The sequence below is a fragment of the Tenrec ecaudatus genome, chromosome 12 (genome assembly GCF_050624435.1).
Source record: "Tenrec ecaudatus isolate mTenEca1 chromosome 12, mTenEca1.hap1, whole genome shotgun sequence".
In the NCBI taxonomy this organism is placed as follows: Eukaryota; Metazoa; Chordata; class Mammalia; order Afrosoricida; family Tenrecidae; genus Tenrec; species Tenrec ecaudatus.
In genome coordinates, this window is record NC_134541.1 from 51,350,232 (window position 1) to 51,366,494 (window position 16,263).

Sequence of the window (16,263 nt, forward strand, 5' to 3'; positions counted from 1 at the left end):
GACTTCTCAACAGGAAGTCCTCTAAAAACCAAGCCTGGACCATTTGACTTGCCCCGTTAGCAATCCTGAGCACAAAGCATGCACGGTGCCCTGCCTTGTCCCTCGCATGTCTGCTCTTTGCGCAGCCTGGTTTCCATTTGTTCACACCTGCAGCACTTTGCATATCATGCCACCAGAATCCCTGGAAAAGGGAGGCTGGAAATTGAATGCCCTCCCAGCCTCCAGAAACAGGTTGCAACTAGTCAGTGCCCGGGGTACAAGTGTAAGTACCCCACAGCACCCTGTCTTCTGCAGATGGAATGTTCCGCGTGTCTCCTGGCAGTCTCCGGCAGGACTGAGCTCCAGGTGTCTGCGGGGATGACTGGCTTAACAGAGCATGAATGACCAGCCACACAGACGGAGTGAATCTAGATGTGGCTGCATGGTTCCCCTCTTCTTTCGAAGACACATCTGCCTTCTCTGAATTCCACTTTTGCTTCTCAGGCTCTCACTTCCCCTGCTCAAGCATGGGTGGGCAGACATAATACAAAACATGCCCGTGTCGTTCCCATTCATATACAGCCCTTTGTCGATCGGCCGCCCTTCTCTGGAATTCAGCGTTTGGACAGAGTGGAGTCGTAGACACGCTCTGCCTTCTGTTCACAGGCTAGTGAGTCGCTTTTGGCATCTCCCTCATCACTCCCTCCAGATCAGGACCGTGAGCAGCATGCAGGACTGGCCGATAGCAGCCACCACGTGTGCCTTCCTATTTCACTCTGCGCTTGAGCTTTGGGCCCACTGGCCGCACACGTATTTTCAAACAGAAACAAAAGACTTGGTTCCAGCTTGGGTCATGCAGCCAGTATGACTAACTATAATTTTGAACGTCACAGTGTTGTGGCTCGCATAATTCCGTGGCATGCTTCTCATTGCTGGAAAGATGTAAAAGACCTTAATGGACCCTGAAAAATAAAAAGCATCTAATTGTCTTTCCTGGGTTTCGGTTTTTGTTTGGGTTGGCTTTCTTTCTTAACTGTTCGTGATGTAATGGAAAATTTTAGGTGCCTGCTCTGTATGCTTGCTTGTTTGTGGTTGAAGTGAGCTGATAGCCCTCCAAGGACTCTGGCACTGGAGTTCTTGGCTTTTAATTTTGGCTCCCCTTTTGGCTAGCCAGGTGTCATGGATCACTTTGGGTCTCAGTTGCCTCATCTGTAAGATTAATCTCCCTTTGTGGGATTTGTTAAGAGTCGATGCATATGAAGTACACAGTGGATGTCATTGTTCTGGCAATTTGAAATATGTTGCTCTGTTTTGTTAGAATTATAGGAGTCAAAGGTCATAGAAAACAACCAAAAGTCTTCATATATAATAAATGTAACCCTTCTGTTCTGTTTTGGTCTGAGCTAGTCCACATTTCTGAAAGATCCTCTGTTCCTGTTCTTTCTTCAGATCATTTTGTTTAAAAGCAGAACCTTGTTTTTCTTATTGGTGAAAACCAACTGGGCGACAGTCCCTTCCTCTCATTTGTACGTTTTCCTCTTTCTTCTGCTTATTGAGGCTGTTTGGCGCGAGGGGCGTGAAGACGAAGCCCTGGAAAGGGATGCAAAGGGAACCCATCTTTTTAGTTTGCAATTATGGCCTTATAAACGAGACCACCACTTAAAACCTAATGCCAGTAACTCCCTGCCCCCATTTTGGGTTTTAAGAGAATGGATTACTAACTCTTTAGTTGGTCTCAGGCTCAGTTTTCCTAACAGATTCCCACATGCCCAGTTAGCGTGAGGATGGGGTTTGATGCAAAGGCTGATACCCACTTACCCGGCAGCCCCAGTGAGTGCTTGGAGCTCCACGCCATCAACTCTCACCTCCAACTGCACACATCATCTGAAAGTGATTTGTAGTCACTTCTAGCAAGTTAAAAATTGCCCTTGGGTTTCAGGGTGCATAATCACCAAGTGGGACTCCAGGTGGTTTCTGCTTGTTTTCTTGATATTTGTTTACTGGGGTGTAATTTACATCCAGGAGAGTACACTATCATAATTTCTGAGCTCTACAAACTTGAACATGCGTGCACACCTATGTAAGCACCACCCAGATACAGAGCATTCTACACTATGGGAGCCCATATAGCCTTTACAGTCAGCGTCCACACGAGAGTAACGGCCACCGGACTTCGATCACTATCCACTGACTCTCACCTGGTTTTTGAACTTCATGTAAACAAAACGCTTTGGGAGATACTCTTTCATGCCCGGCTTCCTTCATGTAACATATCTGTGATCTCATCCCTGTTGTGTTTGGAGCAATAGCGTACTCTTATGTTATTGAATGTACTCTACATTGTCTGAATTCCACTGTACATGGAGCCTGGTGGTGCCAGCATTAAGTAGTCAGCGGCTATCGGATAGGTCAACAGTTCCATGGTAAAAAGACCAGTGGCCGGCGTCCATAAAGAGAACTGCCCCAAACGATAATAATTCACTGCCACGGAGCCGAGCCATGAAGCCGGTGCTGCCTCGCGGCTCCCATGTGGAGGGTTACCGAGGCTGTCGATCTTTACAGCAGCAGAGAGCCCTATCTCTTTCCCATGGTACTGTTTGAACCACCACCTGTGCGTTTAATAGTCCAGTACCTAATTCACAGAGCCACCAGGGTTCCTGCCCAGACGGATGAACTCAAATCAACCTTCCTGCCACAACTTGATTCTGATTCGTAGCTACTCTGTATGGGTTTCCAAGGCCATAAATCTTTACAGGAGAAGAAAGCCTTCATCTTTCTCCTGCAGATCGGCTGGTGGGGTGGAAGCAGCCCAGGGAGTAACCCACTATGCTACCAAGGCTCCTACCCCTAGGGAGTGTATCCCAGGATCTCCTAGGGAGTGTATCCCAGGATCTCCTAGGGAGTGTAGCCCAGGATCTCCTAGGGAGTGTAGCCCAGGATCTCCTAGGGAGTGTAGCCCAGGATCTCCTAGGGATTGTAGCCCAGGATCTCCTAGAGAGGGTAGCCCAGGATCTCCTAGTGCCACAATCAGTTAGCACTGACTGGATCCACACAACCCGAACAGCAACATCAAGAAACATTCTAGAGTTATTTCTAGACCTTGACTGGTACAAATGTTGCTGTACATTTCTAGTGAATATTAGGAAGTGGCTCTTCCAACGAGAGGTAAAGGTCATATCAATCCTTAATTGCAAGGACTTGATGAAATAAGACAGTAAGGCACTCAACCGAGCCCGTTGGGAGTGCTCAGTAATGGGGTGCTGTTGCTTTTCCATTGCGATGGCCGGGTAGGGTAATGGCAAAGAAGTGTCAGAGTTGCACACGTTTATTAATCGAAAAACGAAGATAAACCAAGTCATTTGTTTTAATGCCAGGCATGAAGTGGATACATCATTCTGTCCGTTGTGCTCTTGTTTTTTCATTGTACAATGCCTTCTGCTTCACCTTTGATTCCTATGGTGATTTAAACACATATTTAAATAAATGATTCTCTTGGACAGAATATAGAGGCAGTGCAACAAAGAAAATGGGCTGGGAAGGTGACCTTTGTGAGACTAGAATTAAATTGTTAATCGGTTTTAACTTTGGGGCCCAGGAAAATTGCGTTAGGTGTTTGTGCATCTGGCTTGGCTTTCTTTCTGTCCCTCGTCTCTTAACAATACATAATACGTTTGATTCCATAAGATCTGATCCTATGTTGGGTACTGCCAAGGCCAGAGAGATGATTCAACCATGTCCAGTCTTGGACGTGTGCAGCTTCACAGCTTGCATATTGGAATTGCTAAAAGTTTTATACGTGAAGTATGGTTTCTGAGCATGAGAATGTGTAAATAATTGAGACTGGAAAGCTGATGTTGCCAAAGCAGAGCGTTCAGCACTGACAGAGCACCTGAAGTCCTGGATCTCTGGTTGTGTGGAATTGATCATTCGGTTCCGTGTCAGCCCAGAAAGCTTCTCCATCATGCAGTCAAAGAAGGAGGGAAAGAATGCTTTCTGCACCAGAAAATGTTTTCTAACTGAACAGAAATACACTCCTAAATTCTTTTTTGACTTTTTTATTTTGAAATCATTTCAGACTCATGGGGAAAAATGCAAAAATAGTACAAAGATGTCGTGTCTCGCCTTCACCCAGGTTTCCCAAATGTTAGCACTCTGTCACATTTGCTTTAGCCTCTTTCTGTTTGCACACACACACATACATGCACATCTTTCCCCCTGAATGTTATGAGATCACTCTGTGGACACCGTGCCCCGAAACCATGAACATCTCAGTGAATCTTCCCGGAAACAAGTTCTCAAGCTCAGAAGACTAACACAGGTGCATTATTACTATATAACCTGCAGGCTAGTCAAGCTCCTAAGTAGTCCCAGTAAAAGAATATCCTTCAGACTGACTGGAGGATAAATTGGGGCAGTGTGGGAAACAGATTTCTCCCAAGTCATCTCCCCCAAATATATGTTAGACTTAGGACACTGCTTGCAGCTAATGGTAAATGATTGTCAAGTTACCTCCCTGAAGGCAGTCAGATGCCAGACTACTGTCTGGTGCCACCACAAGTAAGGCCCACTTCCTGCTGTTAAAAACAATGGGCTACTTCTCCCTAAAGGCTTGCCATCATTACTCTGGTCCCTGTAGGTGGGGTTTGCACCCTACTGATAATGGTTTCGATGGAGATCCAGAGAGCAGGTCAAATCTTCTGGGAAGGAAGTAAAGGTGATAAAAATAGTTTAAACGAATATGTTTAGTTGTATTGATTGTGTACAAAAGAAAATAAGAATTTACTAAAATCAGAAGTCATCATTGATTATAAGATGTTTTCCTGGCTTTACAGAAAAACAGTCATAAAACCTCTCTGTTTTGTTTTTCAGTTAAGAGTTTAGTTCTAGCTTATCTGGCCTATGTCTAGTGAATGGGTATTTCAGGCACTCATTCTGAGGAAGCAGATTGTGAATTTCTTTCTTTTTTCTTCAGACAGTGGTAACAGTAGCTGCATTTTCTTTGACAGATGTGGTGTTGGAGAAGGCCATGCACAAGTGCATCTTGAAACCCTTGAAGGGGCATGTGGAGACCATGCTGAAGGACTTCCACATGGCTGACGGCTCATGGAAACAGTTGAAAGATAACCTACAGCTGGTGCGACAGAGGAACCCGCAGGAGCTGGGAGTCTTTGCTCCGACCCCTGACTTTGTAGATGTGGAAAAAATCAAGGTCAAATTCATGACTATGCAGAAGATGTATTCACCAGAAAAGAAAGTCATGCTACTGCTGAGGGTCTGCAAGCTCATCTACACTGTCATGGGGAACAACTCAGGTAAGGTGACCATGCTAATGACTCTGTTGCTGCCCTCTGTGGCTAATCATTGGTACAAGACTTGTCAGGTTTTCTGGTTCCCAACTTACCTTCCCTTCTATCTTTTATTCACCAAGGAGCTCACAAAAATAACAGTGTTACTCTGGTATCTGGTAAAGTAGTCATATGCAACAAGTAAATAAACCAAAACACCAAACCTGATTCCGATTCATAATGACCCTAAAGGACAGCAAAACAGCCCATTGGCTTTCCAGGGTGTGTAATCTTTGTGGAAACAGACTACCCCATCTTCCCCGCACCCACCCCACGACCACCCCAGGTCAACTGGTGGATCAGAATGGCCCACGTTTCAGCTAGCAGCTGAGCCTTTAGTCCCCATACCACCAGCGCCTCTTAACACATAATAATCCCAAGTAAAGTGAATAGGTAAGAGCAACGAGATTTTTGTATGATGCCAACTAAGTTAGTTCAAACTAGTGGTTACAAATCTCTATAGAGTCTAAGTTCACTCTGAATTCGATGAGTAATTATGATTTCGGCCTGATTAATCAACTTTCTAAGCCACCATTCAAACATCTACTGTCAAAAGGTGAAGATTAGATGTGTCAATACATGAAAATCACCAAGAGAAGTGGAAATATTAGCTATTATCAGTACATTTTGATCAGTGATTTACAGTATGTGCCAGAAACATGAGCATTCGGTGGTGATATCGTTTCTTGAGCTCTGGCCTCTCCCCTTCTTTAATACATTAAAGAATCACAAAGTTGTGACAGAATACACCGGATTATTCCTGGCCTGCTTCTTAGAGCTTTGAAACCCAAAACTGCCGTCGAGTGAATTCTGACTCATAGAGCCCCTGTCAACAGACTAGAGCTGTCCCGAGACTTTCTGCGTAGAGAGCCGTGTCTTTCTCCGGGGGAGCCGCTGCACTCCCAGGACGGCTAGTGAATTCATTGTTCCAGAGCTTCAGTAAGACAGACTAGTGTAATTCCATGGGCTAGTAACTGTGTGCTCCAAGTGGAAATGTTGGCGAGGTAGTAGACGCTAGTAAACACCGCTGTAATGGATAAGAATGTATGGACTTTACAAAGAGTTTCGCCAGAAAAGATGGACAGCCTCACTGTATAGCCCCACTTGAGGGGAGCACACAACAGAAGGGTAGGTGAATGGATATCTTGGATGGTGTTGGATATGGCAAATAAATAAGAGCTGGAGGAACGGGGGGACGGAGGGGAGAAAGGGGATCTGACATCAAGGACTTCAAGATGAAAGAAAATGTTTTGAAAGATTGTGCGATGGTCTGGATGTGCTTGAACTATGGACTGTTAATGATATCTGTCAGAGCTCCCTATAAAATTATTTTTTTAATTTACAGTCTCAGAAACCCTATATAAACTCACTGAGTCTGAATCAACTCAATGGAATTAAGATTACAGATAACAGAATGTTGAGCGACAATATTAAAGTGTGAGCTCTTGGGAAGATAATGATAACACAGGAATATTACCTCTTAAATTTGCACATTTTTTATATAGCAACTCTTCATAAAACACATTAAATAATTTATAAAAGTTCTCAAGATATTATAAGCGTTTGTTCTTCTAAAGCAGGATTATTCTACCTTGGCCCTATAGACATTTTACACCAGATACTTTGCTTTGAGGCTGTCCTGTACATAACTGGAAGCTTAACAGCAAACTGGAAGCCATTTACACTCTCCCCCTGCAGAAGCCACTTCCACTCCCCCCTGTGACTAAAATGTTTCCAGATGATGAGTCATTCCAAGTTAGGAAGCATTACTGTAAAGAACGAGAAATAAGGACTAAATTTTTTTTTGCCACTGGAAATATGACAGGGCTTCAAAAAACTACTGGAAAAATGGAACTGAAAGGTAGAGATGTTCCACCAACTTTTTGAAGCCCCTGCATATACACTGGGTAATACCTCAATTTCGATATTCAATAATTTCTGAATTGGCGATTTAAATTTACTGTATGTGCACATTGAATATAAAATGCATTCCTACTTTGAGTTTAGTTTTATTTATATTTCTGAAGGTTAAAATATTAAAACGCATCTTTTCTAATGTAGAACTCAATATACATCAGAACATGGAAAGAAAAAAGTTAATCTGTTTATTTTCTGAAGCACATTCATTCTGAATTTGCAAATTAGGGTTAATCAAAGAACATAGTAACTGAAGGACATATGGTCTGCATAAAATTTTAGAAATATCCTCATCTGTTTAGAAAAAAGACATCTCTCCAAAATGACTCCTCTACCAACTGATAAAAATAGCATGTAGAATATGAAAGAAATAAACCTGAGTCAAACATTCCGATCTTCCCCTTCCTTTGCCATCCCAGGGAGGATGTATGGAGCTGACGACTTCTTGCCAGTCCTGACCTACGTCATAGCGCAGTGTGACATGCTTGAACTGGACACTGAAATTGAGTACATGATGGAACTTCTAGACCCGTCACTGTTGCACGGAGAAGGTAATGTGATTTTTCTAAACTTAGAGGACGCTGGATTTTTTTTTAACTTTTTGTCTTATAAGTTAACGGCGGAAGTGTTTTTAAAATTCCTGTGTGCTGATCCTTTTACAAATGTCACAGATGTTCGTCCTAGATCATTTGGAAAATCTGGAGAGGCACAAACAAAAATATAAACCTAGCAACAATCATCAAGACTGTTGAATTGCAATAAAAGTACCATTCATCACAAGAAATGCCTTCTTAGTAAAAAATTGGTTTATTTGATTCCAAGAGAAAGTTATAAATTTTTCAGAATGTTTCCAACACACAACCCTGCTGCTGTGAATGAGATGAAATCTAGGTTTTGCTTTCATCTCTTTTTTTCAAGGATGTTTTCAAACTTAAAATAGCCCTGAACTTTTCTTTCAATGTTACCTGCTCATTGCTGGGAGGAATACGTGGATGGTTGGCCTTCACTGCACTTTGGCCACTGAATTTCCTTCTTATATTCCCCCAAACCCCAAAGTGTTCTCCACAGACATTTTGTTTCTTTGTACTTCCGTCAGGCATCTTTTTATCATGGAAATCTTCTGATGTTTGGTGATGTAGTGCACAGTCGTGAAAATGCAGAACAGCCAGGACTGTGCTATGAGTTCATTTTTTCAGTGTGCACCGAGGCTCTCTGATTGGAATGCTGTCCATCCATCCTGATAAGCTCGTGCAGGTCCTGTGCAGAATGTGCAGGCTTTGCATTTGTCACCAGTGAATGTAATCTGAGCGTGAGTGAAAAAGTCTGCTTCTCCCAAGGAAGGCCCGTGTCACCCCTTCTCTGAAAACAGATCACTTCTTGGGCTTAAATGGACTGTCTCCCAAGACCTGCAGAATCTCCTCTGCCTCTTCTCTTCTCCAGCCTGCGTCCATAGGACGACCCCTGTGACCGGGCCCTTTTCCCATAAGGGCCTCATAACCTCCCATCCATCCACCAATCGTGCTGATTCAGGATTGGTGAGGAATATGGATGAGCCCCTTTGATCTCTCACCTCTCACCTGTTCATGCCCCTACGTAGCACCTACGACCATGCCACCAAGCACTCCAGAATGAGCTGCTGCCATTCCCCCGGCTTCCCTCGCCTATTCTTCCCCCAAGCTTGGCGAGTCGTGTCCAGCGACCAAGAGAGACATATGTCAGTCTCCCTGCCATGCTGTCTTTCCTTCTGTCATATTATTATCACAGTACGAAACGAAATTATTGCATTTTGTTTTACTGATTTTTAATTCTGGTGATACATATATAGAACCCTGAGATTTCCCATGCTGTGGCTAACTTACACTGCTGAATTAGAAAGTATTGCTACCGGAAATCTAGTTCACACATGCACAGGCTTATTCCAAACGAAACATTCACTACAAGATGGATGACCGCAGACAAGGTCTTTATGTGAAATCCAGGATCGGTAAATCTAGAGAAACAGTAGCTGGGTTAATAGTTCCTTAGGGTCGTGGGCGCAGTGGTTACACATGGGGTTGCTAGCTGTGAGGTCAGCAGTTCGGAACCACAGCCGCTCTGAGGGCGGCGGACGGGGCTTTCTCCTGTACAGAATTCCACTCTCGGAAGCTCACAGGAGCAGTGCTACCCTGTCCTATCGGGTTTCTGAGTCAGCACCGACTCCATGGCAGTGAGTTTTGTGTGGGGTTTTAGGGTTTTGACAGGAAAAGTTAAGGGTAATGGAGAGCTAATAATAATGGGTACAAGAGTGGAGAAGATGCTATAAAATTGTTGATGGTGATGATTGTATAACTCTTTTTAGTATATTTAGGCCACTGAATTATACATGAATTATGTCAAGAAAACTGTTTTTGAAAAAAAAAAAAGACAATTTCTCTTGGTAGCTGTAAACAATTCCGTTTTACATATGTACCGCATTTTGTTGCCCCATTCGTCCTCGAATGGGCACCTGCATGTTTCCATCTGTTGTCTGCTGTGAATGATGCAGCCCTCTGCCTTGGTGTGCAAGTGTCTGACTGAGTCTCCACTTACAAGATGTTCCCGTCTGCTCAGTAAGCACTTAAAACATTGAAACCTTTAGCAGGCGATTCCATTTCATCCTACAGGGCTACTACTAGTCAGAGTCAACTCAAGAACAGTGAGTCTAGACCTTTATACTCATGTACCTGAGAGCCAACTTACTGGACCACGTGGTAGTTTTATTTTTAATCCTCAGAAGAACCTCCACCTAGTTTCCCACAACAGTTGTACCATTTCACATCGACACGTGCAGTGGGTAGGATTCTAGTTTTCTCACACCCTTGCCACCATTTGTTTTAGTCGTCCTCGTGGAAATGAAATGGTATCTTGTGGTGGTTTTTATTTGCTTCTTTGATGGATAATGGCATTGATCTTCTTTTCGTGTATTTTTTTAAGAGTCTAATGTTTATTTCATGCAGCTCTTTTTCTTTTTCCTTTTTTTTTTGTTTTTTTTATTATTTAAACAATTTATTAGGGGCTCATACAACTCTTATCACAGTCCATACATATACATACATCAATTGTATAAAGCACATCTGTACATTCTTTTCCCTAATCATTTTTTTCTCTTTTCTTTTTTTACATTTTATTAGGGACTCAGAACTCTTATCACAATCCATATATATACATACATCAATTGTATAAAGCACATCCATACATTCCCTGACCCAATCATTCTCAAAGCATTTGCTCTCCACTTAAGCCCCTTGCATCAGGTCCTCTTTTTTTCCCCCTCCCTCCCCTCTCCCCCCTCCCTCATGTGCCCTTGGTAATTTATACATCATTATTTTGTCATATCTTGCCCTATCCGGAGTCTCCCCTCCCCCCCTTCTCTGCCGTCCCTCTCCCAGGGAAGAGGTCACATGTGGATCCTTGTAATCAGTTCCCCCTTTCCAACCCACTCACCCTCCACTCTCTCAGCATCGTCCCTCACACCCTTGGTCCTGAAGGTATCTTCCACCCTGGATTCCCTGTGTCTCCAGCCCTCTTATGTACCAGAGTACAGCCTCTGCCCTATCCAGCCCTGCAAGACATTCGGATCATGGTAGTTGGGGGGAGGAAGCATCCAGGATCTGGGGGAAAGCTGTGTTCTTCATCGCTACTACCTCGCACCCTAATTAACCCATCTCCTCTCCTAAACCCCTCTATGAGGGGATCTCCATTGGTCGACACTTGGGCCTTGGGTCTCCACTCTGCACTTCCCCCTTCATTTAATATGGTATATATATATATATATATATATATATACATATACACATACATACACACATATATATCTTTTTTTTTTTGCATGATGCCTTTTCGTGTATTTTGTGATCACTTGAATGTCGTATTTGGTTAAAAAAAAATTTATTTAAGTATCTTGCCCATTTTCTAAATTAGATTGGCTTTGTTGGTGTCAAAATCTTATATGTATTTTGGTTATTATATGATTATTAAATATATAGATTTCTGAAGTTAGTCTCCATCAGTACCTTAGCTTTTCACTTGTTTATTCAAGTCCTTTGATTAACAAAATTTTTTATTTTTATTAGGTCTCATTTATTTATTTCTTGTCAGTTATACTTTTGTTATTCTATTAGGTCATTTATTGTTCAAAACTAGGAACCACGGCATTGCTCCTGAATTTCCTTCTAAGAGTTTTGCAGTTTTCACCCGCACTTTTTGGTCCGTAGTCCATTTCGGGGCGTGCTGGTGATCTAGTGGACAAAGAGCTCAGCTGCTAACCAAACAAGGCCGAAGGCTCAAAGACCACTTTCTCAGAAGGGCACGCTGTGGCAGTCTGCTTCTGTAAAGATTTACAAGCCTGGAACCCTGTAGGGAAGTTCCAGCTCATCCTCCGCCGAGAGCTACTCTGAGTCCGTTCCAACTCAACAGCAATGAGTAAAACATTGTTAATTTGTGTTGATGTGTGACATGGATCCCGTTTCATCTTCTGAATAAGAAAATACAACTTTCCCAGCATTTGTTGAAAAAGCTCGTCCTTCTGCCCCATTGAATATTCTTAGCATCCATGTCGAAATCTTTACCATAAATGTTTGTGTTTGCGGTCTTTGAATTCTATACCACTGGTCTATGTGTGTAACCTTCTACTAGTCCCAGGCTATTTTGAATATCAATGTGATGTGTTTTAAAATCAGGATTATGGGGTCTCTGACTCTGTTCTTTTCTTCCAACATCCTCAGCTATCTGGTGCCTCTTGCCCTTTCATAGACAACGGAGGTTTGGTTTTTCCGTTCCTGTAAAGAAAGCGGTTGGCATTTGAATCATGAGTGCATTGAAAATATAGATCACTTTAGGGTAAGGTGACCAGATTCTAACATTGGTGAAGCGGGACACCATTGATAAAACTCATATCCTGGCGAAATAGCCACACGGCAGCCGAAAACCACACACCCGAGCTTGTCCTGCATTCTTTCCAAAACTCGGGACTTTTTTAAAACGCTGTGAGACGCAGGAAAAATTGTTAAAAATCAGGACATCTGGTCGCCTTACTTTAGATAGTATTAACACCTTAGCAATAATACGTCTCCTCGTCCATGAACCTAGAACATCTCTCCATTTATTTCAGCCTTCTTTACTGTCTTTCAGCAGTGGTTTGTAGTTTTGTGTACGTCATTTACATCTATGGTTAAGCTTATTTCTATGTATTTTCTTCTCTTATATGTTGTCGTAATGGAATCATTTCCTTCACACCCCTTGCACGTTTCTCACAGCTAGCTTATGGAAATCTACTTGATATTTATTGTTATTGACCTCATCCCATGCATTTTTCATAGATTCCTCTGTTAGCACTTGAAGTTTCTTAGTGGAGTCTTTGGGCTTTTCTAGCCACAGGGTCCCGTCAACCATGAATAGAGATCATTTCACTTCTTGTTTTCATTCATTTTCCTGGTCTTGCTGCTCCGATGAGGACTTGAATACAATACTGAACGGAAGTGGCGACAGTGTGTACTTTTGTTCCCAGTGTCAGGGGAAAACACTCAGTGTTTCTTCATTAAGAATAACATTGGTTGTTGACGTTTCATATTAAGGACTGTCTCTCCTAATCTTCTTGGGATGTCTTAGTAAGAAAGATATTACATTTAATCAAATGCTTGTTCTGCATGCACACAGATGGTCTAGTGGTTCTTTTCCTTTGTTCAACTGACGTGGTGCATTATGTCGATTGATTTCCTAAAACAAATCCCATTTGGTTGTATTATGAGACTCCGTTTGCTATTGGTTTCTGTTCAGTAATATTTTGTGGACATGTGTATTCATATGGAATATTGTTGTGTAATTTTCTTTTTAGCGTTTTGGATGAATAAAAAGAGTTCAAAAATATTTTTCTGCCACTATTTTTGAGGGAGCATTTGAACAGAATTGGTTTCAAGTCTTGTCTGAATGTTAAGTAGAATCTTCCAGTGTGGCCATCAGATTCAGGACTTTAGTTGTTGGTGGTAGGATTTTGATCATTGATCCAGGCTCTTCACTTTAATGAATCTGTTGAGACATCTTGATTTCCCCTTACATCAGTTTGGTGGTGCCTGTGGTCATTTAACTGCGTCTCCAACTTCATAGCCTCCGTGTCTAGGAGGACAGGCAGCCTGGTAGCTTGGCTGTGGTTAGAGACCACATGCAAAGCGTCTGACTGAGCCTTTGCGCACCAGGGGAAGCAGCAGGACCAGAGGCAGAGCCGGTCCTTCCACAGACTCCCCGGAGCTCTCTCTGGTTTGTGGACCAGTTCTCTGGTATGATACTTACTTTTACAGGAAAGGCATCATGCAACCCTTTCTTTAAGTGCATGGCCCTCATGGCAAAGTTATAATTTTGCTGAAATTTAAACCCTTGCTCTAATTGCCTCCATCTGTTTAAACGTGTGGCACATTTTGTGATTCTGGCATGTTGAGGTTTCTCCTGACTCGCCTGAACAGATCAGACCTTTGCAGGCTAAAACGTACTGGGAAGAGAAAGCCCTTCCCAGCCATTTGTAACCGCCCTTCCAGGCGTCAGGGCAAATGTTAATGCTTCCGTGGGTCCTTTCTTGCATACTTAAATCCATATGTATTTCTCTTCAAATGCAGTATTTGCTATCTGTACATCTCATGCACATGCTCATTCCTTCCCAGGACAGTTATTTAGTAAAGAGCAACAATGCAAAACTTCATACTGGCACCATGGGAGCGTCCGGTGAGGTGGTCAGAGACACCATTCAGGTGCCTCTCAATAGCAACCATGACATGTCACATGTGACCTGGAAGTTTATTGCTCATGCCAAGCTAGGAAATGCTAAAGTGACAACCCCCAGATCTCTCTCAGGAATCTCAGTAAAGTAAGAGTTTTCTCTCAAGTTGAATGTCCCTTGTGAGTTCACAGGGGATCTACTCAAGACCCAGCTGAGGGAAGAGTATTTACAGTGACTGTTTCCACTTATTAAACAGAGCATTCTATGGGCTCTTATATGAAGCCAAGCCCTTCAGCACATTTTTAATGCAGTTTTTGTGGTAAAATTAGGTGCCTCGGCTGCTATTCGGGTCGGCTTCTACGCGAGCATGTAGGTACCTTGCCCAGGAAACGGACACTGCTGCACAAATACATTTAAGCACAATGCTTACTGATTTCTCTCTGGATGAAAACTCACCAATGCCTGTTTTCTTTTTAAAATAATACATTTATTGTGTACAGGGACTCAGATTCAATTTCTCCTAAACTATCCTGCTTTGTAGGGCTTGGGTGCTCACTGTGGTCTACTCAGTAGGTAGATTGACCCAAGCAAAGTCTAATGTAAAATATGCTGTCCCTAATTATATTATGTACCTCGTTCTTGGCTTTTTAGCAAACATTTGGTCTATTCCCTCATGGTCCTCTAGTGTAGATCTATTAAGTCCCTTCACTTAATTACATTTTAGGAAAATTTCATGTATGTTTCATAATAGTATGAGTCTTTAACTCCCTAAGAACACAACAAATCGTTTCTAAATTCACAATCCAAGGAATATCATGTTGTTGTTGTTGTTAGGTGCCATTGGTTGGCTCTGACCCACAACTAGCCTGAACACAACAGAAGGAAACACTGCCTGGCGCCGTGCCATCCTCACAATTGTGTCTGGTCCTGAGCCCGTTGATGCAGCTGCCGTGCCGATTCATTTCACTGAGCGCTTTACTCCTTCTTGCCACCCTCCTCTTCACTGCACATGACGTCCTTCTCCAGGGACTGGTCTCTCCGACAACATGTCCAAAGAAGTGAGATGAAGTCTTGCCATCCTTGCCGCCAAGGAGCACCCTCGCTTTACTTCCTTCTTCCAGTCCAAATTGGTCTGTCATTGCACCAGCCCATGGTACTTTCACTCTTCTTCTCCGGCCCCACAATTCAAACACACCAGTTCTTCTATGGCCTTCTTAGTCAGGGTCCAACTTCACAGGCATGTGAGGCAATGGAGAATACCATGGCTTGACTCGGGCTCACGTTAGTCCTCAAAACAATATCCTTGCTCTTCAGGACGCTTGCTCCTCAAGAGGTCTTGGGCAGGAGATTTGCCTAATGCACTATGTCTTTTGATCTCTTAATTGCTGCTTCATGAACACTGATTGTGGATCCAAGTAAGACAAAATCCTTGACAACTTCAACGCTTTCTTTATTTAGCATGGTGTTACCTATTGGTACAGTTGTGAAGATTTTGGTCTTCCTTACACAGAGTTGTAATCCATTCTGATGGCTACAATCCTTAACCTTCATCAGCAAGTGCTTCAAATCCTCCTCACTTTCAGCATGCAGGGTTGTGTCAGCATATCACTTGCTTTTGCATAATTTTTTTCTATATGTTATGTTGCATTAGTCCCAAAGTAATGGAGAATTTAGTTTTAACTGACCGTGTATCTTGTAATCATTACATTGGGGGCTCTTACAGCTCTCATAGCATCCCATACATCAATTGTATCAAACACATTTGTACGTGGTGCTATCATTTCCAAGACTATAGTTTTGTGAACACATTTTTGTATGTTGTTCTTTCAAAGTTTATAGTTTACCTAAAATGTTAAAATATTAGCTTCTAAAAGAAAAGTCCAAAAACAACTGGAGCCAATATATCTATTGGCATCTATGTTGGCCAAATAAACAAATGGATGAATGAATAAATGATGCCCTCGTGTATGAGGGGGCATCCAAAAAATGGGGAAAAGTTTCCCTGGGTGAAGCTTGCATAGTACACATTTTTCCTGCTCGGCGAGCCTCAAGCAAGTCTCTCTGAGTTAGTGCACTTGGTGGCATCACCTGGGAAGGTTCTCTCTGGTCACAGTGAATTTTTTTTTTTTAAGAAGCTTTGCTCAAACCTCATTTTTTTGTGATGGCCGATTTAAGAGGACAACATGCAGCTGTGAAATTGTGTTTCCTGCTCAGGAAAAACACCACAGAAACTGTTGTGATGTTGAACACAGCTTACAAGGACAGCGCTATGGGAAAAACTCAAGTGTACAAGTGGTT

General features: G+C 42.7%; 1 protein-coding gene across 3 annotated transcripts in view; it reads left to right on the plus strand.

Moving 5' to 3' along the window:
• The window catches only part of RIN2 (Ras and Rab interactor 2), a 189,684-nt gene that overhangs the window by 164,695 nt on the left and 8,726 nt on the right, over positions 1-16,263 (plus strand). For all 3 annotated transcript variants that reach the window (XM_075564038.1, XM_075564037.1, XM_075564039.1), the window contains exons 9-10: positions 4,986-5,291; positions 7,661-7,792. In XM_075564038.1, the coding sequence (XP_075420153.1) occupies positions 4,986-5,291; positions 7,661-7,792 (438 nt within the window). The remainder of the gene's footprint in view (positions 1-4,985; positions 5,292-7,660; positions 7,793-16,263) is intronic.